At 42.3% G+C, this 23,856-nt stretch overlaps 1 protein-coding gene across 1 annotated transcript in view; it reads left to right on the top strand.

Annotated features, from left to right (window-relative positions):
- rab35b (RAB35, member RAS oncogene family b) overlaps positions 1 to 23,605 on the top strand; it is a 97,363-nt gene extending 73,758 nt beyond the window's left edge. Inside the window, exons 4-6 of the mRNA XM_059983221.1 lie at positions 8,744 to 8,868; positions 23,024 to 23,148; positions 23,255 to 23,605. Of these exons, the coding sequence (XP_059839204.1) occupies positions 8,744 to 8,868; positions 23,024 to 23,148; positions 23,255 to 23,383 (379 nt within the window). The 3' untranslated portion in view covers positions 23,384 to 23,605. The remainder of the gene's footprint in view (positions 1 to 8,743; positions 8,869 to 23,023; positions 23,149 to 23,254) is intronic.
- The last annotated feature ends 251 nt before the right edge of the window (positions 23,606 to 23,856 follow it).

Below are 23,856 nucleotides of genomic sequence, written 5' to 3'. Positions count from 1 at the left end.
ACATGGTCAGTCTCAGTCCTATCATCACAGAATCCAGGCCTTGTGCTAATTCAGTTGTCTCCATGTGATTATAAATATTGGGCTGAGCATAATCTAGGATTACAGGACCAAACAGCATACTCATAACTGTGGTGAAAATTTCCTAGTTAGGACTTCTACTCGGGTTCTTCCAGAACATTATGTACCTGACTGTGGGGTATTGTCCAGACATGTCTATCCAGGAAAAAACGAGATCAAATCTAATTGAATTACTTACTTTCTCAGTTCTCATCAGTCTGGGTTACATCAGGACCAGTTTATTAAAGCCTTGGTTTGAACATTAAAAGAATAAGTAGAATCCCAAAAGCAATGTTAGAGTGATGCCAAAATCGTAGTGACACTGAAGTGGTCTCAAGGAGTCTAGTAACACATAAATCAACAGGAATCAAAGAGAACATTTTCCATAGAATAGAGCCTGCATACAGGGACTTGATTGAATTTGAATTTCAATCATCCTACCCCCAAGTCCTTGTGGCAGGAGGGCACCTTTGAAAGTACAGCCTTCTTCATCTGTTTCATTAATGACCTCTCCTTGACAAAATCAGAAGGAGGATTTCCCTCTGATTCCAAATGAGACTCCTCAGAAAATGAAGTGGATCATGTCATCATGCAGCTAGACCTAAACTGTATTCAGGCAAGGGCAGATACACAGTAAGGGCTAAGAGTGTCACACAGGGCCAGGCATCGATCACCTATAAACAAAGGCCAAAACACCTGCCGTTAATGTCTAATGGCATTACTATTAGTGGGTTACCAACCATCACCATCCTGGTCAGAAACCTACTACTGGTACAAAAGCTGGTCATTTGCAAGTGACTCATCGCTTGACTCTAAATCCTTCTGGAACCACCACACTGTATCTGCAGTGTATACAAAAGATGAAAAGTTAGCTGTAAGATTTCTTGGTGTCTTTCAAATTGCAAGGGCAATAAACATTCATTCATTACCAGATCTAAATCTTAGAACTCCTCTCCAGCAGCACTGTGAAAATACTCCATCAGACGGACAACAGTGCTTCAAGAGTTGTTTCACTGTCATCTTCCTGAGTAATTCATTATGCCCAATAAATGCCTGTATTGCTGATAATTATCTGCAGTGATCTTTTGTTTTCTGGCTGCTATTCAATGGTGAATGTGGTCAGGCGCATGTACAGGTTTTAGTTTCACAGTGTGCCAGAGATGTTCATTGCAGCAGTGCTGCTGTAAAATGTAAAGTCAGTCTCTGTGGTTTCCTCCGTAGCTCAGCTTCCTTTAGTAAGTTTGAAACTATTTTGTGACAGTCTAAATGGAAACAGAAGTTAAGTTAGGATCATTTTTTAAATGTACACTAAATACCTTTATTTGTGGGAAAAGTTTGTGTTATGGGAGATGTACACCTGGTTAATTTCCTTTCATAAATGATTTAAACAAAAACTGGTTTCTGATCAGTTTTTGCTCTTTGATAATTAGAAATTATAGATAGGGATCTTGCATTTCAGAAAAAAAAGGACTTGCAATTATACAGCCTTTGTAACAACCCTTCAAAGCGCTTTGCACGAATGACATACTTTTGATATGTCTCTGTTACAGCATTGGAAATTTGGCAAAAAATTTGCCCACTCCAAGTTCTGATTAGTAAATCCAAGATAATGAACAATTGTTGATGGATGAATAATGGCCAGGATTCCTCTTTGGGAGTGCCTCAGAATAAGTACAACTGAGTGCGGGCAAGTATTGTTTAATGATATAGATAGTAGTGTAATGCCACCACTTCAGTCAAATATGCTGTTCTACTAAGAAGTTATGTCTTAATGTAGAATGCTTGTGTATGACTTTGTTTAATGTTGAGAGACATTGAGGATAGTGTGGCAGCCGCCACACTATCCTTGACAGATCGGGGACAGGGTCAGTGGCATGAAATGCAAAAGGACAGGACTCTTCACTACTGCAGCCTTCCTCTGTCCTCACCACCATTGTGATGTGTCATCATTTTGCAACAGCTCCACTTTAGGTCCTGTTTGGAATCTTGCCCTTGACCTTACTGCCATGGATGATCTTACCATGTTTTGATGGTAAGCATGATACCTAAGCTTCAGATGGCATCACTCTCGGGATTTCAGGAACTCAAGTCTTTCCACCACACCAGGGTGACGATCCTTGGATGACAACTAGTACTAGTAATAATATAGGACATCACCTGCAACTATACCGAGTGCAATAATCAATGGGGTGTTAGCTTAGACATCCTTAGTGTATGATTTGAACTTGCAGTCCTCAGACTGTTAGGTATTCTGATGATAAACAATTACAAAGATGTGACCCTTGTGTTGATGTACTTTGCATTAGCTACATTTTACAGACCCAGACAACAGAAAGACCTGAACTCAGTCCCTTAACATCAGCTGTGGAAATTAAATTCGGTTAATAATCCAAAATTTACTTGGTAATGGAGTTCATGAAGATCTCCCTGACTGTGGTCAAACCACCTCTGGTTCACAGCTGGTCATCTGCCATTCTGGTCTACATGTGACTCCAGATCCACCCCATATGGTTGACTTCTAAACACCTTCTAAAGTGGCCAAACAAGCTGTTTTGCCATACCAGTCATGCTCCATTTAACAGAAAATGAATAAAATGAACAGTTCACCCAGCATCAGTCTAAACACCAAATTCAAACGTGCAAAGTCGTACCCAAGTGCCCAACTGACAAAACATCGGCAATGAGGACTTGAGGAACAAGTAAATGAGAAAACAATAACCTACAGGTAATGCTCCAGCTCAGACACAATCCTAGCTTGGAAATATATAACTGGTCCTTTGTTGACACTGCATCTAATGTCTGAAAGGCTCTGCCCCACAGCGTTGTGGTAGTATTTTCATCAGTCAAGATGGTGCCGAGCTACAGTCTGTGAAGGTCACAGCTCAGGCTTGCAGGTTGTTTTTAGATTTGTACAGGTGGCTTTGGGGATTTGGAGGGGAGTTCAAGATTGCTTAACAGCATTTCCACTATGCAAGTGTAAAGAACAAAATAGTTGTTATACTGCATCTGATGCAGCACAGAAAAGCACAATAACACATTAACAAAAGAATGCACACAATTGTTATATATCTATCTCTTGTATACAGAGATTGATTATATGTCTATAAACACATATAGATTGATTGTATGTCCATGAGTATCTACATCAGGTGACTGACAGGAAATGAAGAAGTGGTGGGGTGGGTTAGTAGGTGCAAATGTTGATCTGTTTTGCTGCTTGGGAAAAGTAACTGTTTTGAATCTGATGCTCCTAGCTTGCATACTACATAGCTTCCTCTCTGATGGGAGAGGAGCAAACAGTCAATGAGCAGGGTGGATGGGATGGGATCCTTCATGATGTTATATAAGTCTTTGATGGCAAAGAAGGTAGGTTGGTTCCAGAGTTGCAGTGGGCAGTTTTGACTACCCGTTTGCCACAGTGCAGTTTCCATAACCATGCAGTGATGTAGCATGGTAAGATGTTTTCTACTTTGTATCTGTAGAAGTTTGTGAGTATTGTGCATTGTCCAGTTCCTTTCAGCCTCCTCAGAAAGTAAAGATTTTAGTGAGCTTTCTTGATTGGGTAGGATTCACTCTGGGACCGTGAGAAGTTCTGTAAGATGTGCGGTCCCAGGAGTTGGAAAATGCTCTGTACCACCAATGAAAAGAGGGTGTGTGAGTGATTATCCGGAAGTTGATAACCATCTTCTTTGTCTTGTTGACATTGAGGAAGAGGTTATTCACCTGGTACCAGACCTCAAGCTCTTCCACCACCTCTCTGTAGGTTGTCTGATCTCTAATAGTGATGGGGTGTAGTCAGGATTTAGCAACAGGAATATGGGGGAATTGAGGACAGGTTAGAGTCTAAGCCTCCACTCCATGTTTGAAAGCCTACAATGTGGTCGAATGTTGGGCCAGCAGACTTGTGACATTGAAGGCTGGTGACCCCCAGCCCCCAGTTCAGCACATTGTTGGCATGTTCAGGGATCAGAGTTCTATGTGGGCAGGAGGCAGAAGGTACACACATTTCTGAGACTGGAGTTTGAGGTCTAGTGTTTGGGTTACCATCAATGGAACTTGAGGCCTGGAATTTGGATCTTCATTTGTAGTCATTGGCAAGTCTTGGATTGACACCGAAGATCAAAGCCCAAAAGTCGATTGGCAGTCGAGGCCCAATGGTTAGAGCCCTGCGTCTTGAATCTGCTGGGGAAGTCAAAGGCCTGTGAGTCTGCTGGAGGTTGAAGAAGATGGCTTGTCCTGGGGTTGGAGAACTATGTATGTGGGTGGTTGGGAGGGAGAAACGAGGCTTGTTTTACTGTTGTTGCTTTGTCACTTGGTAGGTTCTGTTTAATTGTGTTCTGTTTGTTTTCTGTATTGTACTGCCCAACATGGTGGGCATGCTGTATAGCCACTGGAATGTGTGGTGACGCTTGCGGACTGCCCACAACACAGCCTCGGGGTGTTGGTTTGATGTACATGTGATGAATCTGAAAAACTGAGGGTGCCAGCAGTTCAAGAAACATGTTGCTCTTGATGGTGGCATCAAGATCCCAAAAACAACGTTTTAAGTCTCGGGTCACCTTCTCACTTGGTGGGGTAGTTTGATTATCTCCATTCCCAGCCCCATTTACTCTCTGTTGCTTGAATGTGACTCCCATCATACTAGAAATCCCTGGGGTGGGGCTAGCTAACGTGTGTGAGGAAAGGCAAGCAAATTATTACATGCTAGTCCAGGAAGCCAGGAAGGGTACATGACACAGATTGTAATCCTTTGAAGACATGAGCAGTTTACTTATTCACTTTTAATTCCAAAATAGTGAAGTTATGCCACCTTAAGATTTCTTGAAACAACCCTTATTGCTGAATTTCAAATTAATACACCATTTAGCAACAACGCAGGTGCCACTCTGCAGATCTATCTAAAGCATCAGTGTTGGATCCTGATAGTTCTGTGATCCAAAATTTCTTGGGAAATCAAGAATGAGGCAGAAAACAATTCTCAGAAATAAGGTTTATTAAGTTTTATAACTGACAGTGAACAAGAAAGAGCAGCTTCTAGAAAAATATAGAAGTAACTATACTGTAATTGGAAAATTCACCGAACAATTACATGTAAATAGGTGCTTATATAAAAATATAAGCAAGCATAGATAGGAAAATCCAATCCAATATTGTTATTCATTTGAGTTCTTGACCAGACTTCAAATTTTATGCCAAATCGGGCCAAGTATTAGTGGCACAGGAATTCCCAGGGAAGAACTAAACTGTTCAAAATAGCATTTGACAGAGCAGGTGCCATTTTATTTGGTGAGAGATATCCAAAGCAAGGGACGCAGTTATAAAACCACATCTCTAGCATTCAGGGGTGAAATGGGAAAGCATTGGTATCAACCACAGGGCAATGGATATTTGAAAATTGTCTCCAAAATGGATAGGCAGGCGTAGGGAGGAATGCTCTTGAAATTCAAGGCTTGAGAAGGATAGTTGTTAGTTAAAGATATTGGGAAAGAATAAATGAAGTTGATGGTGCACTAAACAAAATCTAATTGGATGGTGGGACAGCTGTATTGAGCCAAGCACGGAGAGCCTCCTGCTGTAAGCTCATTAAGGAAGTTGGTCAATCCCCACCCTCAGGTGATTCATCATTTCTCAGTTAAGCCACAGCTGACTGTGTTTCCCTTCCTCAGCTTGATGCAGGTTTTGTAGCTGGGAGACCAGTGTTTCTAGGCAATCACCGTAAGACATTAGAGCATATTCGTCGCATCGAGTCTGCTCTGCAATTTGATCATGGCTGATTTATTATTCCTCTCAAACCCCATACTCCAGTAATCTCTGCAAATTGCCCTGTGGTTACTTGGCCAGGCTATTGTGACAGCACCTGTGAAACCCACAGCTACAAACACACTAGGAGAACCATGGCTTGGAATTAATTCATCAGTTGATTATCTCTGCCTGTCACACTAGTTACTTTAAATGATCAGTGTATTTTGATTTTATTTCCGGGAACTTGAGTTTTAAATCCTTTTAATTAGTTAGGAATCATGGCAGTCTACTTCCTTCATCCCCAATACCATCACCAGAAAAACATAGATTAGTTTTGTTGCAAACTGTATGTCCTCAACTCCGAGTTAGCAGAACAGCTAACTCAGCACAGATCAGAAGTCAACCCTGACACCATCTGGTCTCAGTAAGTACCACGCCAGATGGCAAGAACGACCCAAGAGCCATCTGGGATACTCCAGTTGCTTTGTTGTACAGCTAACTCTCTTGTGCATGTTGGATAAGCCAAGCTCTTTACCCTCCCCACACCCCCCATTTATTTGAAGCCCAATCTCAGCTTTGTCTCTGCCCCTCTCAAGCCCCACCATGTCAATAGAATCATAGAATAAATGCGAACATGGAAAATAAGAATTTGGATTGTGGACAGTTGGCAAAGGTAGCATTTGGCATATTGCCTTCAGTCAAGAAATTGATTATAGACATTGGGATACTGTATTGCAGTTGTACAAGATGTTGTCAAGGCTGCACTTGAAATACTGTTCTGTTTTGGACACCCTGCTGTCGGGAAAGATGCTATGAAATTGTACAGAAATGATTTGTGAGGATGCTGCTAGAAGTTGAGAGACTGAGTTATAGAGGTTGATTGGTCAGGTTAGGAATTTTTCAGTATAGGAGACTGAGGGGTGATCTTAGAGAAGTGTATGAAAGATAGAGTGAATGTACATAGGGTTGAGGAATCAAGAACTGGAGAGCATAGGATTAAGGTGAGAGGAGCCTAAGGGGCAACTTTGTCACAAAGAGGGTGGTGTGTATGGAGTTGCCAAAGGAGGCAGTTAAGGCTGGTACATTAACAATGCGTTTTAAAAAAATTAGGTAGATGCATGAATAAAAAAGGTTTAGAACAGGGGTTCCCAGGGGTTAGTGGTAGGGGTCCATGGCATAAAAAAGGTTGGGAATCCCAAATGAGACAGGCTTAGATTGGTATCTTGGACAAGTTGAAAGGCCTGTTTCCATGTAACTGTAACCCTGTGGCATTGATGTGTGTTTGTTTTTCGCTGTGTGGAATTTTGTAGAAGATGCTGAGATGCTGTTAATCATTCAGTGTTGTAATAATTGTAATAGAAAGTCTTCTGTTTACATAATATCTTTCATAACATCAGGATGTTGCCAAATGCTATGGAGCCATTTCTGAATAATATCCAAAATGTAGGTTGAAGTCAATTTGTCCCTCTAATTTTTTTATGGCCGTATGGACCAACCATTTCTCTGAGCAGGAAATTTTTATACAGCAGCAACAGCTTTGTGCATGGGAGCATTTCAGTTACTGCACAGCCACGCACCCATGCAATTTAGGAGAGCAGTGGTTGAAGTGATCCTCGTTGGGTAAATCCTCTGTACTGCCACCAGCTCCTACAGTGCTACTGTCTGTCCAAATACGCCTCTGCAAGATCTGACTCCCATCCTGCTAGCATATGTTTTATTGAATAGTGTTCCTGTAAAAGTAACATTATCATTTATTTTTATAATAAATGAGTTTTAATAATACACAGCACTTTCACTTTACCTTCACAATGTCATGGCAAGCTTACTGTTCATTGCCAGGCCTACCCATTTAGAAATGTTGGAGTTTAGAGATGGGCACATCCATAGTCAAGGTAGACTGGTTAATTTTCTCACAAACACTTTGGCACCTCTTAAACCTTCTTGCAGCGAAACATAAAAGCAAGAAGATAATGTTGAAGCTTTATAAGACACTAGTCAGACCACACTTGGGAGTATTGTCAATAGTTCTGGGCCCCATATCTCAGAAAGGCTGTGTTGTCATTGGAGAGAGACCAGAGGAGGTTCACGTGGATGCATTTGACAGACTTGGGCCTGTACTCACTGGAATTTAGAAGAATGCAAGTGTATCTCATGGAAACCTACTGAATGTTGAAAGGACTAGATAAGGTGGATGTGGAGAGGATATTTCCTAGCATGGGGTTATCTAGAACTAGAGGGCATAGCCTCAAAATTGAGGGGTGACCCTTTGGAACAAAGGTAAGGAGGAATATTTTAGCCAAAGAGTACTGAATCTGTGGAATGCTCTGCCACAGGCTGCAGTGGAGGCCAAGTCCGGGGGTATATTTAAGACGGAAGTTGATAGTTTCCTGATCAGTCAGGGTATCAAAGAATATTACAAGAAGCCTGGTGTAGGAAGTTGAGTGAGATCTGGGATCAGCCGTCATGGAATGGCAGAGCAGACTTGATGGGCTGAATGGCCCAATTCTGCTCCGACATCTCATGGTTTTATGATCTGAAATGGTGTAAAAGAACAAGGAAATGGAAACGGGATAAAAATATCCTTATTTTAAGGCATTCAAAATCTGAGAGAACTCAACATTTAAAAATGTCTTTTGTAACTTTGAAACCCTAAAGCACTTGACAGCCAATACATTTATAATGCTTCTCCTTGCAAAAAGCACAGCACTTCACTTCACAGCACAGCTACATACAAGCGCTAAGTAGATAATGTGTATTTGATCTTGACAGATGTTGGCCAAGAAAATCTCTCTGCTATTCAAATTTTGTTATGGGATCTTCTCATCTGGAAAAATAACACTTTTGACACCTGTGTTAGACTGAGTTAACTGTTGAAATAAATTGGGCTTTAACTCCACTGAAATCAGCCCAAGTGACTCAAATGTTATTTCTCTTTGTTTGGCAGGTATTACAGAGGCACTCACGGGGTTATAGTGGTATATGACGTCACCAGCGCCGAATCATTTGTTAACGTCAAGCGGTGGTTACATGAAATAAATCAGAATTGTGACGATGTGTGTCGGATACTGGGTATGTAAATAATGATCTTTGTTCATTGGAATAAAATCAGGAAATTATTTGAATCACTTTTCACCTGATGAGAGTGCCATTGTCCACCTGTGTCACTCCATTTCCCAATGGAAGATACGGCATTTTTACAAACATAGAACAGGAATAGACTGCTCAGCCCTTCTGTTCCATCATTACATAAAATTGTATTTGACCTGATTGTCATTAACTCTCTATTCCCATCTTCACACGCTATGCTTATCAAACTTAGTCCTAAAGATATTCAGAAACTTTGGACAGCTCTTCCTCAAAGGAGGATGGAAACAAAGACTTGGGACCCTCGAAGAGATTTCTCATCATCTCCATCTTAAATGGGCAACCCCTTGTATGACAGCAATAACCCCTTGTTGTAGAATCTCCCACCAAAGGAAACATCCCCCACATCCACCCTGTCAAGATCCCTTGGGATGTTATTCTTCAAACAGAGCATCCTACTTACCTAAACTTCAGTGATGGAGTAGTATATCATGGTAGAGTAGCAGGCAGCGTAATGCTAATACAGCACCAGCAACCTGGGTTCAATTTTGTCGCTGTCTGTAAGGAGTTGTACGTTCTCCCCTTAGCCGGGTGAGTTTCCATTGAACATATGGACATTGGTCACGTGGGTGTAATTGGGTGGCATTGGCTCATTGGGCCAGAAGGGCCATTAACTGTGCTATATCTCTGAATAGAAGCCTGCCCAGACTTCACTCATAAGAAGCCTGTCCACCCTAAGTATTGCTGTAGCAAACCTTATCTGATATGGAAACACCTTGAACTGAAAAGCCGACAAGAAGTGGTGGATACAGCCCAGTTCATCACAGGTAAAGCCCTCTCCATCATTGGGCACATCCACATGGAGTGCTGTCGCCGAAAAGCAGCACCCATCATCAAGGGTCCTCCCCTACCCCCCCAACCCCCACCATCCAGGACATGCTCACTTCTCACTGCTGCCATCAAGAAGTGGATACAGGAGCCTTAGGACCCACACTTCCAGGATTATTACTGTTATTACTCCTTAACCATCAGAAGGGGATAACTTCACCCCATCACTGAACTGTTCCTTTAACCTAAGGACTCCCTTTCAAGGACTCTTCATCTCATGTTCTTGATATTTATTGTTTGTTTATTCATTTTTTTGTGGTTCTTTTTCTAATTGCACATTGTTTGTCTTGTGTGGTCTTTCATTAATTCTGTTGTTTCTTTGTACTTACTGTGAATGCCAGCAAGAAATTGAATTCCGTGGTTGTATATAGTGACGTATACAATATGTACTTTGATAATAAATTTACTTTGAACTGCTTGCAAACCATTAGCATTCTAAGTGTTCTCTGTGTGGAGTTTGCACTGCCCAAGATGCTTTAGTTTTCTCTACATATCAAAGCTGTGCTGATTTTGAGTTAACCACTCAAAATTAGCCACTATAAATTACCTCGAGTTTAGGGAAATAACAGAGAATCAGAATTAATGGGGTTGCAAGGGGAATTAATGTAGACAAGAGCTTAATGATCATTGTAGATGTGGTGGGTTAGGAGGCCCTTCTCTGAGGTCTATGACTCAATAACTTTTAGAAGACCTTGTAGGGCTGAAACTTAAACTCCCAGTTCAGTATTCAACACTACTTGCAGTAAATAATATTTCATAATCTTTTCTAACTACTTGTACCTGCCTACTATTCTTTCAGGAATCGTGCACTAGGACCCCTGAATGTCTCTACACCTCAAAATTCTGCATTCTTTTGCCATTTACATAATACGCTTCCTTTGTTATTTTTCCTACACTCATTAAAAACTGAAGGAAGCAGCTCACATACTTAACACACTGGTTTTTCCATACCAGGCTGTGATGCAGCCAGTCAATATATTCTCAACTACACATCTATAGAAATTTGTCAAAGTTTTAGATGACATACAGACAGACAGACAGATAGATCCCGAGGGAAACTGGGTTTTGTTACAGTCACACCAACCAAGGATAGTGTAGAAATATAGCAATATAAAACCACAAATAATTAAATAATAATAAGTAAATTAAGTCAAGTCCAGGACCAGCCTATTGGCTCAGGGTGTCTGACAGTCCGAGGGAGGAGTTGTAAATTTTGATGGCCACAGGCAGGAATGACTTCCTATAATGCTCACTGTTGCATCTCGAAGGAATGAGTCTCTGGCTGAATGTACTCCTATGCCTAACCAGTACATTATGGAGTGGATGGGAGACATTGTCCAAGATGGCATGCAACTTGGACAGCATCCTCTTTTCAGACACTACTGTCAGAGAGTCCAGTTCCACCTCCACAACATCACTGGCCTTATGGATGAGTTTATTGATTCTGTTGGTGTCTGCTACCCTCAGCCTGCTGCCCTAGCACACAACAGCAAACATGATAGCACTAGCCACCACAGACTCATAGAACATCCTCAGCATCGTCCAGCAGATGTTAAAGGACCTCAGTCTCCTCAGGAAGGCTCTGACCCTTCTTGTTGACAGCCTCAGTGTTCTTTGACCAGTCCAGTTTATTGTCCATTCGTATCCCCAGGTATTTGTGATCCTCCACCATGTCCACACTGACCCCTTGGATGGAAACAGGGGTCACAGGTGCCTTAGCCCTCCTCAGGTCCACCACCAGCTCCTTAATCTTTTTCACATTAAGCTGCAGATGATTCTGCTCACACCATGTGACAAAGTTTCCCACCGTAGCCCTGTACTCCGCCTCATCTCCCTTGCTGATACATCCAACTATGGCAGAGTCATCAGAAAACTTATGAAGATGGCAAGACTCTGTGTTGTAGTTGAAGTCCGAGGTGTAGATGGTGAAGAGAAAGGGAGACAGGACAGTCCCCTGTGGAGCCCCAGTGCTGCTGACCACTCTATCTGACACGCAGTGTTGCAAGTGCATGTACTGTAGTCTGCCAGTCAGATAATCAATAATGACACCAGGGAAGCATCCACCTGCATCAATGTCAGCTTCTCACCCAGCAGAGCAGGGCAGATGGTGTTGAACACACTGGTGAAGTCAAAGAACATGACCCTCACAGTGCTCGCCGGCTTGTCCAGGTGGGCGCAGACATGGTTCAGCAGGTAGACGATGGCATCCTCAACTCCTAGTTGGGGCTGGTAGGCGAACTGGAGGAGGTCTAAGTGTGGCCTAACCATAGGCCGGAGCTGCTCTAGAACAAGTCTCTCCAGGGTCTTCATGATGTGGGAGGTCAATGCCACCGGTCTGTAGTACAGGTGCTGCTGTGCTTTCTTCGTCATGGCACTTGCATACTGGGTCCAGAGCAGAGCTTTTGAAATTATATCACCAAGAAATTTAAGTTGCTGACCCTCTCTACCTCTGATTCCCCAATGAGGACCCCCAGTTTTCTCCTGCTGAAGTCAATAATCATCTCCTTGGTCTTGCTGACATTGTGTGAGAGGTAGTTGTGGCACCACTCAGCCAGATATTCAGTCTCCCTCCTATATGCTGATTCGTCTCCATCTTTAATTCGGCTAATAACAGTGGTGTCATCAACAAACTTAAATATGGCATTGGAGCCTCACGGTCATAAATATAAAGTGAGTAGAGCAGAGGCTACACACACAGCCTTGCGGTACACCTCTGCTGATGCAGATTGTGGAAGAGATGTTGTTGCCAACCCAAAGTGACTGGGGGCTGCAAGTGAGGAAATTGAGAATCCACTTGCACAAGGAGGTATTAAGGTCAAGGTCTTGAAGCTTATTGATATATATGTACTTCGATAATAAATTTGCTTTAAATTTTGAACTATTGCTTTATGATGACTATGTACCTTCTTATTCGGGGCCACCAATAAACTTGAAATCTCAGCTTTTATTAATTTTCATATATCGCAGTCTCCACATCTTGACAGGGGTGTTGGTTATCTGATTTTTGGAATTGTATACCAACAAGACAAAGATGCCTTCAGCCCATTCAATCCTAACAACATGAACAATTGAACATGTGGATCAAAGGGATTTAATCTTCAAAGGTTTGATCAGCAGGGCCTCAGAGTCTATGTTGTAAAGTTATGGGTTAAATGTAGAAAGTCTCTATTTTGTTACGATAGTAATCTGGGGACCAATTATCTCTACTTTTATGGTTTTATTGTATTATCATAGTTAGCAGAGTGAATAGGCTTTGTGATCCATGCATCAATGCAAACTCTTCAAGCACTCCCCTTCCCACTACCAAGTTATTATGCAGTGACACCACATTGTGTGCCGTCTCAAAGTGTGCTCACTCTGGCACTTATTTCACTTGCATACTTGGAGTACTTTAGGCCTTAGATAAAATTGCCATTAGCACTCACCTGTTGGCATTTGTGACTTTTGCTGGAATTTAGAAAAATAAGAGGGATCTCATTGAAACCTATCAAATATTGGAAGGCCTAGATAGAGTGGATATGGAGAGGTGTCCCTTAAGAACAGAGATGAGGAGTGTTTTCTTTAACCAGAGGTAGTGAATCTGTGGAATTCATTGCTACAGACAATTATAGAGGCCAAGTCACTCGATGTATTTAAAGTGAACATTGATAGGTTTTTGATGAGTAAGAACATCAAAGGTTATGGGGAGTGGGGTTTAATAGAAAAATAAGTCATGCATTATGGAATGGCAAAGCACACTTAATGGGCCAAAATGGCCTTCTTGTGTTTCTATGTCTTGTGGTCTTTAGCTGTATTGAGAGTGTTTGTAATCAACATGGGCTGACACTGAACAGAATGTCTTTGTTTCATCTACACTGGGCTCAAACCTTGGTCAGTGTGTTAAATTGCTTACCAATTGATTCTTTAGTGACAGCATTCTCAGCCTTTCACTTAATTTTGTGAACAACTAGAGCTTTGAATTTCCCTAATTCTTGCTATTTTAAAAATGTTGCATCTGTTAGAAAAATTTCCCAGGTTATTGCTCCATGAAGGAAGTTTTGTAAATTGTAGAATAGAAGCAAATGAATTATCTCAGAAGATGGCCGTTTTGTTCACCAGACTTGCTGCTTTTCCTCATGAGTCTAGAAACATTTTCATCTGTGTTTGTCCAATTCTCTTTGGGGAACTATTGTGAATCTGCTTGTTCAATACCCCATGTATTTCAGAGCAGCTTCCTCTCACCTTGCCTCTGGTTTGGTTGATATTTCCTAAAACCAGTGATCAAAGTAGGAAATGGTAGAAATGCTAATTGTTAAACATTTGTGAAAGTAAAAACAGATATATTTCAAATGGTGACTTTTTAATTGGTAGGGGAAAAATTACATTATAAGAAGTCTTGAGTTGCACAGAAAAAAGGGAGGAAAGAGGAAGCAGGAAGGTGTGCGATAAGATGGAAGTCGGAGAGATTAGATGATGGGGATGTGGTGCAAGGCGAAAGGGGAAGTAACACAGCAACTAAGGAAACAAATGATGGATTGAAATGAGGTGCAAATCAGAAAACTCTTCCTCAATGATCTCTGGAACATGAGGAAATGAGGATCTTTGTGATTAATACAGATGTGTAGTAACTAACCAGAGCAATTACAAGAAGAAAATGGAAAACGAGAGTATGTGAATAGCATTATGGCTAACATCAAAGGAAGTCCAGAAGCTAAATGGAAGCCTGATACAGTACAAGGCCAATTAAAGGCAAAAAATAGGAGAGAAGGGGTTAGATAGTTAGTTTCTAATGGAGTCAACGAGTATAAAAGATCAAGTAAATGCAGTTAAATAGAAATATTCAAAACTTTAGCATGTTATAGATACTTTGGTTTGCAGCATGGAAACAACAGGCCAACCAAGTTAATCAGATCTGCCGTTGTTTAACCTACTTTAAATCTTTCCTATTCATGTCCAAATGTTACTTAAATGTTGTAATTGTAACTGCTTGTACCATCTCGTCTGGCAACTTGCAGCAAACATCCACTACCATTCTCTGTGTAGGGAAAAACATGCCCCACATATCTCCTTTAAATCCTTCCCATCTTAAACCTATGCTGTCTAGTTAAGGACTCTCCTACCCGGGTGGGGGTGGGGGGTGAGTCTGTGACAAGCTTTATCTATGTCCTTCATTATGTTATGAAATTTTATAAGGTTACCAGGTGAAGAGAAGGCAGTGGATGTTGTCTACATGGACTTCAGTAAGGCCTTTGACAAGGTCCGGCATGGGAGGTTAGTTAAGAAGATTCATTCGCTAGGTATACATGGTGAGGTAGTAAATTGGATTAGACATCGGCTCAATGGGAGAAGTCAGAGAGTGGTAATGGAGGATTGCTTCTCTGAGTGGAGGCCTGTGACTAGTGGTGTGCCACAGGGATCAGTGCTGGGTCCATTGTTTGTCATCTATATCAATGATATGGATGATAATGTAGTAAACTGGTTCAGCAAATTTGCTGATGATGCAAAGATTAGAGGTGTGATTAGACAGTGAGGAATGTTTTCAAAGCTTGCAGAGGGATCTGGACCAGCTGGAAAAATGGGATGGAAAACAGCAGATGGGAGTTTAATACAGACAAGTGTGAGGTATTGTAATTTGGAAGGACAAACTTGTAGACCATACAAGGTAAATGGTAGGGCACTGAGGAGTGCAGTAGAACAGAGGGATCAGGGAATACAGATACAAAATTCCCTAAAAGTGGCGTCACAGGTAGATAGGGTAGTAAAGAGAGCTTTTGGTATATTGGCCTTTATAAATCAAAGTATTGAGTATAAGAGTTGGAATGTTATGGTGAGGTTGCATAAGGCATTGGTGAGGCTGAATTTGGAGTACTGTGTGCAGTTTTGGTCACCAAATTACAGGAGGGATATTAATAAGGTTGAAGGAGTGCAGAGAAAGTTTACCAAGGATGTTGCTGGGACTTAAGAAACTGAGTTACAGAGAAAGGTTGAATAGGTTAGGACTTTATTCCCTGGAGCGTAGAAGAATGAGGGGAGATTTGATAGAAGTATGTTATGATAACATAATTATGATGGGTATAGATAGAGTGAATGCAAGCAAGCTTTTTCTACTGAGGCTAGGGGAGAAAAAAAGCAGAGGACCTGGGTTAAGGGTGAAGGGGAAAAAGTTTAAAGGAAACATGGGGCGGGCTTCTTCACACAGAGTGGTGGGAGTGTGCCAGATGAAGTGGTAAATGTGGGCTCACTTTTAACATTTAAGAAAAACTTGGATAGGTACATGGATGAGAGGTTTATGGAGGGATATGGTCCAGGTACAGGTCAGTGGTATGGGGCAGAAAATGGTTCGGCACAGCCAAGAAGGGCCAAAAGGCCTGTTTCTGTGCTGTAATGTTATATGGTTCTACTCCATGTCAGTCCATGGCCTCTACCACTGTGATGAGTCTACACTCAGACTGCAGGAGCAATACCTTGTATTCTGTCTGGTGGCCTCCAACCTGATGGCATGAACATCGATTTCTTGAACTTCTGGTAATGCCTCCCCCCCTCCCCCCCAACCCCACCCCTGCCTTCACCACCATCACCATTCCCATTTCCCCCTCTCTCCTTATTTCCTTCCTTGCCTATCACCTCCCTCTGGTGCTCCTCCCCCTTCCCTTTGTTTCATGGCCTTCTGTCCTCTCCTCAGATCCCCCTTCTCCAGCCCTTTGTCTCTTTCATCAATCAACTTCCCAGCCCTGTATTTCACCCTGCTCCCTCTCTTGGTTTTACCTATCACCTACTACCATGTATTTCTTCCTCCCTCCCCCTGCCTTCTTAGTCTGACCTCATCTTTTTTCTCCAGTCCTGGTGAAGGGTCTCAGGCCAAAATATTGATTATTTACTGTTTTCCGTAGATGCTGCCTGGCCTGCTGAGTTCCTCCAGCAATTTGTATGTGTTGATTGGATTTCCAGCATCTGCATATTTTCTCTTGTTTGTGATTGTTTGACTTGTCTTGCTCCAGGGAAAAGTCCCAGCCTGTCCAGTCTCTCCTTATAATTCAATTTATTTAGTCCCAGCAACATCAATTTTTACATTTTTATAAAATTAAACAATTTTTTTCACTATCCTATCTACATCCTTTCTGTAGCTTGGTAACTAGGACTGCACACACTTCTCCAAGTGTGGCTGAACCAACATTTTATACAATTATAAGATGACAGTCTTACAACTTCTTTACTCATGAGGGTGAGCATGACATGCACCTTCTTCATCTCCCTATCTACCTGTGCTGCTGCTTTCAACTGTGTACTTTTACCCCTAGGTCTCTGTTCAATACTCCCCAGGATTCTGCTATCCACTATGTAATTTCTGGTCTCATTTACCCTGCGAAATGCATCAGTTTGCACTTGTCCAAATTAAATTCCATCTGCCATGCTTTTGCCACTTTCCTAGTTGGTCAAAATCCTGTCAACTACAAATTTATCAGGCCACGTACTTTGTCATCCAAATCATTTAACATAGATAGCAAATAACAGTGGACCCACCACTGATCCCTGGGGTACTCCGCTGGTCACAGGCTTCCTATCTGGAAAAACAACCCTCAGCTAGCACCCTCTACCTCCTAATTTTGTATCCAATTGCTAGCTTATCTGGGTACTAGCCTTCCATATGAGAACTTGTCAAAGGCCTTGCAAAAGTTCATATGGATAGTCCCTACACCCTGCCCTCTTCAACCTGCTTTGTCACCTCTTCAAAAATCACTCAAATTCTTAAGGCAAGACTTCCCATGCACGAAGATGCTGACTATTACTAATCCCTTAATTGCAAATTTTAAAAATCCTGTCTCTCAGTAACTTTCCTACCACTGACATAAGACTCAGTGAGACTAGTTCTCTGGTTGGACCTTCCAACCTTTCTTGAATAAAGGCACAACATTATCCACCCCACCATGGCTAGCAAAGGTTCTAAAATCTCTTCCAGATTCCTCAGTAATTCATCTTTTGCATCCCACAACATCCTTCAATTCATCTAGTTTATTGACTTTATACATTTCAAGACCGACATATCCTGTTTTGTAATGTCTGTGTGCTTCAAGACATCACTGTTCCCTGAACTCACTAACTCCACGGTGAAAACACATGAGAAGTATTAGAGCCATACTCAGAAACTGGCCCTTTGGCCCATGTGTCTGTACTGGCCCGAACTGCTTAGTCCCATCTACCTGCACCTTGACCATAGCCCTCCAAGCCCTTTTCCATATATTTTCCATACTGAAATTTCTCTTAAATGTTACAACTGAATCTCGTTTACCACTTCCACTAGCCTCTCAGTCAACACTCGCTCCGCCCTCTGAGTGAACAAGTTTCCCCTCAGGTTCCCTTTAAATATTTCACCTTTCACCATAAGCCATATTATCTCCAGTTCTAGTCTCACCCAACCTGAGGGGAAAAAACATCCAATAAAATCACAGTTGATCTCCCCCATTAATTCCATCTGCCTGCTCTTCAGTTCGAGTCCTAGCTGACCATCAAGTTTCACATCATCTTTCCCTCCACGCGTAGATTATGCACTGATCCTCTCTCCCCAGTTACTGCATATTTTTGGTCAATATACTTATAGAATCTCATGGGATTCTCCTTTACACTATTTACGAGGAATAACTTGTGTTTGCATTTCACCCTCCTAATTTCTTGAAGTTTACTACTTGTATTCCTCAGGGTCAAACAGGGTTCATGAATTCTGCCGGCCTTGCCCTTCAGGAGCAGGCTGGTCTGGAACTCAACTCTCTCTATCATACATTTAATGACATCCCACTTGCTATACCTTCTAATCTCCCTGATCAAGTTTACTAGTTCCTGTCTAATACCATCAAAATTAGGTCTTAACCTGTGAACTAGTTCTGTCTTTTTCCAAAACTATTTTAAAAGTAATGGAATTGTAATCACTGGTATCAAAGTGCTTCCCCACTAACACCTCAGCAACTTGCTCAACCTCATTTCATTAGAGGAGGTTGAGTTCAGCCCCTTCTCCAGAAGTGTCACCTATATATTGCTTCAGAAATCTTTCCTGGGCATACTTGACACATTCCACCTCATTTAATCCTTTAACACTATGACACTCCAGGTTGATATTAGGGAAATTAAAATCTCCTATTATACCTACAGATATCTGTATTTTAATGACATATTTGTTCCTCTGATTTTTGATGACTATTGGGGGCCTGTTTCTGGGTTCTACCCAAAGAGCTTTGTTAATATTCCAACTAAGAACCATAGAACACTACAACACAGTACAGGCCCTTCAGCCCTCCATATTGTGCCGACCCATATAATCCTTTTAAAAAAAAGTACTAAACCCACACTACCCCATAACACTCCATTTTTCTTTCATCCATGTGCCAGTCCAAGAGGCTCTTAAATACCCCTAATGTTTTAGCCTCCACCACCATCCCTGGCAAGTCATTCCAGGCACTCACAACCCTCTGTGTTTTTAAAAAAATAAAAAAAAAACAATTTACTCCTGATGTCTCCCCTAAACTTCCCTCCCTTAATTTTGTACATATGACCTCTGGTGTTTGCTATAGGTGCCCTGGGAAACAGGTACTGACTATCCACCCTATCTATGCCTCTCATAATCTTGTAGACTTCTATCAAGTCCCCTCTCATTCTTCTATACTCCAAAGAGAAAAATCTCAGCTCTGCTAACCTTGCTTCTTATGCTTGTTCTCCAAACCAGGCAACATCCTGGTAAATCTTCTCTGCACCCTCTCCATAGCTTCCACATCCTTCCTATAATGAGGTGACCAGAATTGAACACAATACTCTAAGTGAGGTCTCACCAGAGATTTGTAGAGTTGCAACATGACCTCTCTACTCTTGAACTCAATCCCCCTGTTAATGAAGCCTAGCATCCCATAGGCCTTAACCACCCTATCAACCTGTGCAGTGACCTTGAGGGATGTATGATTTGAACCCCAAGGTCCCTTTGTTCATCCACACTCTTAAGTAATTGACCATTAATCCTGTACTCAGTCTTCTGGTTTGTCCTTCCAAAATGCATCATCTCACACTTGTCCGGATTGAACTCCATCTGCCATTTTTCTGCCCAACTCTGCAGCCTGTCTATATCCTCTTGTAACTTACGACCACCTACAGCTCCATCCACAACTCTTCCAATCTTAGTGTCATCCGCAAACTTACTCACCCATCCTTCTGCCTCTATATACAAGTTATTTATAAAAATCACAAATAGCAGGGGTCCCAGGACAGATCCCTGCGGCACTACTAGTCACCGACCTCCAGGCGGAATACTTTCCTTCCACAACTACCTTCTGCTTTCTTCCTTTAAGCCAATTTTTTATCCAAACAGCCAAGGTTCCACTTACCCCTTGCGTCATGACTTTCTGGATGAGTCTCTCATGAGGGACCTTGTCAAATGCTTTGCTAAAGTCCATGCAGACCACATTCACTGCCCTATCCTCATCAATTTCTTTTGTTACCTCTTCAAAAAACTCAATCGGGCTCGTGAGGCACGATCTTCCCTTCACAAAACCATGTTGACTATCCATGAGTAGACTGTACTTCTCTAAATGCTTGTAGATCCTATCCTTAAGAATCCTTTCCAGAAGTTTGCATACCACTGACGTAAGATTCAACGGTCTATAGTTCCCAGGTTTCTCCCTATTACCTTTTTTAAACAAGGGATCTACATTTGCCATTCTCCAGTCCTCCGGCACTTCCCCTGCAGCCAAAGAGGATTCAAAGATCATGGCTACTGCTCCTGCGATCTCAATTCCCGCAACAACCTGGGGTGTATCATACCTGGGGAGTTATCAATCTTAATGTTTTTGAGAAGATCCAGCAGTACTTCTTCCTTAATCTCCACACTGTCCAGCACACAGGCCTGCTCTACTTCGACCTCATCCTGATCAAGATCTTTTTCACTTTTGAATACTGAAGCAAAGTATTCATTTAGGACCTCCCCAACCTCCTCTGCCTCCGGGCAAATGTTGTCCTCTTTATCCTGTAGTGGTCCCACCTTTGTTCTTATCATCCTCCTATTCTTCACATACATATAGAATGCCCTGTGGTTCTCTTTAATCCTACATGCCAAGGCCTTCTCATGCTCCCTTCGAGCTCTAAGTCCTTTCTTTAGCTCCTTCCTGGCTACCCTGTTTCTCATAAGCCCCTCCTACTTCCTGCTTCTTATATCTAACATATGCTTCCCTTTTCCTACCATTTTTTCCTTGCCTCAGTGGGACAAACCTATCCTGAACCCAGCTCAAGTAGTCCCTAAACTTCTCCCACATTGCTTCTGTACTTTCCCCTTTGAACACCAGTTTCCAATTTACTCTCGCTAGTTCCTGCCTCATCCCTTCAAAGTTAGTCTTTCCCCAGTTAAGCACTTTACCATTTTGTCTGATTTTATCCCTTTCCATAGCTATGCTGAAGCTAAGGGAGTTGTGGTCACTCTCACCAAAATGCTCCCCCACCAAGAGGTCTGTCACCCGGCCAGGTTCATTACCCAGAACTAGATCCAGTATAGCCTTTCCTCTTGTCGGCTGGTCCACATACCGTGTCAGGAATCCTTCTTGAACACACCTGACAAATTCAGCCCCATCTATCCCCCTTGCACTCAGGAGGTGCCAGTCAATATGAGTGAAGTTGAAATCACCCATAACTACTACCCTGTATTTCCTGCTCCATCCTAAAATCTGCCTGCTTATCTGTTCCTCGATGTCCCGAGGGATATTTGGGGGCCTATAGACTACTCCCAGCACAGTGATTGATCCCTTCCTATTTCTGACTTCCACCCAGACTGACTCCATGGACACTCCTTCTGCAGCATCCTCCCTTTCTATAGCCATGATACTATCCCTGACCAGCAATGCCACTCCCACCCTTTCTACCTCCCATCCTATTCCTTTTAAAACACCTGAATGACCTGCATCATCCAATCCTGCCCTTCCTCCAACCAAGTTTCAGCAACAGCCACAACATCGTAGTTCCACGTACTAATCCATGCTCTAAGTTCATCCTCCTTGTTCCTAATACTCCTAGCATTGAAATAGACTCATTTCAACCCCTTTAACTGGCTACAATTATGTTCTGTCCCCTGCCTGTCCTTCCTCATCAACTCAGAACTCTTAGCATCGTGCCCTTGTCCTTCTGCCTTAATCCCTGCACTCTCATTCTGATTCCCACCCCCCTGCCAAACTAGTTTAAACCCTCCCCAACAAACCCTCTATCAAACCTCCCCAGCAGAATATTGGTGCCCCCGGGATTCAAGTGCAACCCATCCTTTTTGTACAGGTCACACCCGCCCCAAAAGTGGTCCCAATGATCCAGAAATCTGAATCCCTTCCCCCAGCTCCAATCCCTCAGCCACGCATTTATCCTCCACCTTATTCTATTCCTACTCTCACTGTCATGTGGCACAGGCAGTAATCCCGAGATTACTACATTTGAGGTCCTGCTTTTCAACTTCCTTCCTTACTCCCTGTAGTCTGCTTTCAGGACCTCTTCCCTTTTCCTACCTATGTCATTGGTACCAATATGTACCACGACCACAAGAAGGCTGCTATAGTCCAGAAAAGCTACAATGTTCTTCAGCAATGCAGAGTCAAGACGTAGGATTTAAGAATTGTTATATTGGAGGAGAGAGCTGGAGGTGTTTAAGGAGTAATGTCTGGGGTGGGGTGGTGATGTGATTAAAGCAGGATGTGTACACTGGAACTTTTCAGATCCTGTTCAAAAATTTTTATGTGGAGCTTGGAAAAATAGAGGGCTACAGGTAACCCTAGGTAATTTCTAAGATTCGGCACAGCTTTGTGGACAGAAGGGTCTGTATTGTCTGTAGGTTTTCTATGTTTCTATCATATAACACGTAGGGCTAAAGAAAATTGTGGAGATACGAGACAAGGCCTTAATGTCATTGTAAAGTTGGGAAAGAACTTGAAAATGTTTAACTTCATTGCTCAATTGCTTATCTGAGAGCCAATGCAGGCCATACTTGACCTCCATTCATGGCCAGATCCCTAAACTCCCACTCCCACCAACCACACTAGTGTGTATGCAGTCCCCTCACCATATACTGCTTTCTTCCCTACCCTATCCTGTTCATAATATTTTCTTTTACCCTCTAGTCACATAGATACTTAACTCCTCCATTCATACCCTGTTTCTCCTACCACCCACCCCCATTCACGTGTGCTGCTTCCCATTCACTGACTTCCTTATCCTGTTCACACCAGTGTCAACCCTTTTATGAATATTTAAGCATTCTCTTCTATTTCAGTTGGTAACAAGAATGATGATCCTGCACGTAAGGTGGTAGAGACCAATGATGCACAGAAGTTTGCAGAACAGATGGGCATTCAACTCTTTGAAACTAGTGCAAAAGAGAACCTCAATGTCGAAGAGGTAAGCCTTGACCTTGACAGGGTTTGGTGATTGTCTGGTTATTATCTGCTGTTGTTTTCCTTACAGTGGTGCTCGCTTGGTTCACAGTCTGGCTTTTTGTTTTCAGATGTTCAACTGTATCACAGAGCTCGTGCTGCGTGCCAAGAAAGAAAACTTAGCCAAACAGCAGCAACAGCAGCAGAACGATGTCATCAAACTGTCGAAAACCAGTAAAAAGAAGAGGAAGTGTTGCTAACGAGGAACAAAATAAATGAACTTCTTTGCAATGAACAGTCCCTTTCACATGGACTTGTATATCACAAATTCAGAAACGAACATTATTTTTCATCCCCCACCCCATCTCTCCCCCACAGCTCTCCCCACACCCACACCTTCACCCCGAGCCTTGGGAGGGTAATGTTTGAAAGCAGACGTGGGATCTTGTTGGCTCGGTGCTGTTGCTCCTCAATTTCAGATTCCGAATTATTATTTTTCCATTGAAAGTGACTGCACCAATGGAGCTCAGTGCCAAGACCGGAGCAGATCGTCTCATTCCATTTGATTTCTACAGTTCTACAGAGAAAATAAATAAGTGACTTGTCTCGCTTAAGGGATTTTAAAACCCTGTACATAATGTACAGCTTTAATGCCGCCCCTTTCCTCATCGCTTCGCCTAATACTTTCCAATGCCAAGAAATCATGAAGCACCTTCATTCTCTCATCTGTTTT

This window comes from Hypanus sabinus, chromosome 10, assembly GCF_030144855.1.
Source record: "Hypanus sabinus isolate sHypSab1 chromosome 10, sHypSab1.hap1, whole genome shotgun sequence".
Taxonomy (NCBI): Eukaryota; Metazoa; Chordata; class Chondrichthyes; order Myliobatiformes; family Dasyatidae; genus Hypanus; species Hypanus sabinus.
Note: the sequence above shows the minus strand (reverse complement) of the source record. Positions and strands in the feature narration are given on the sequence as shown.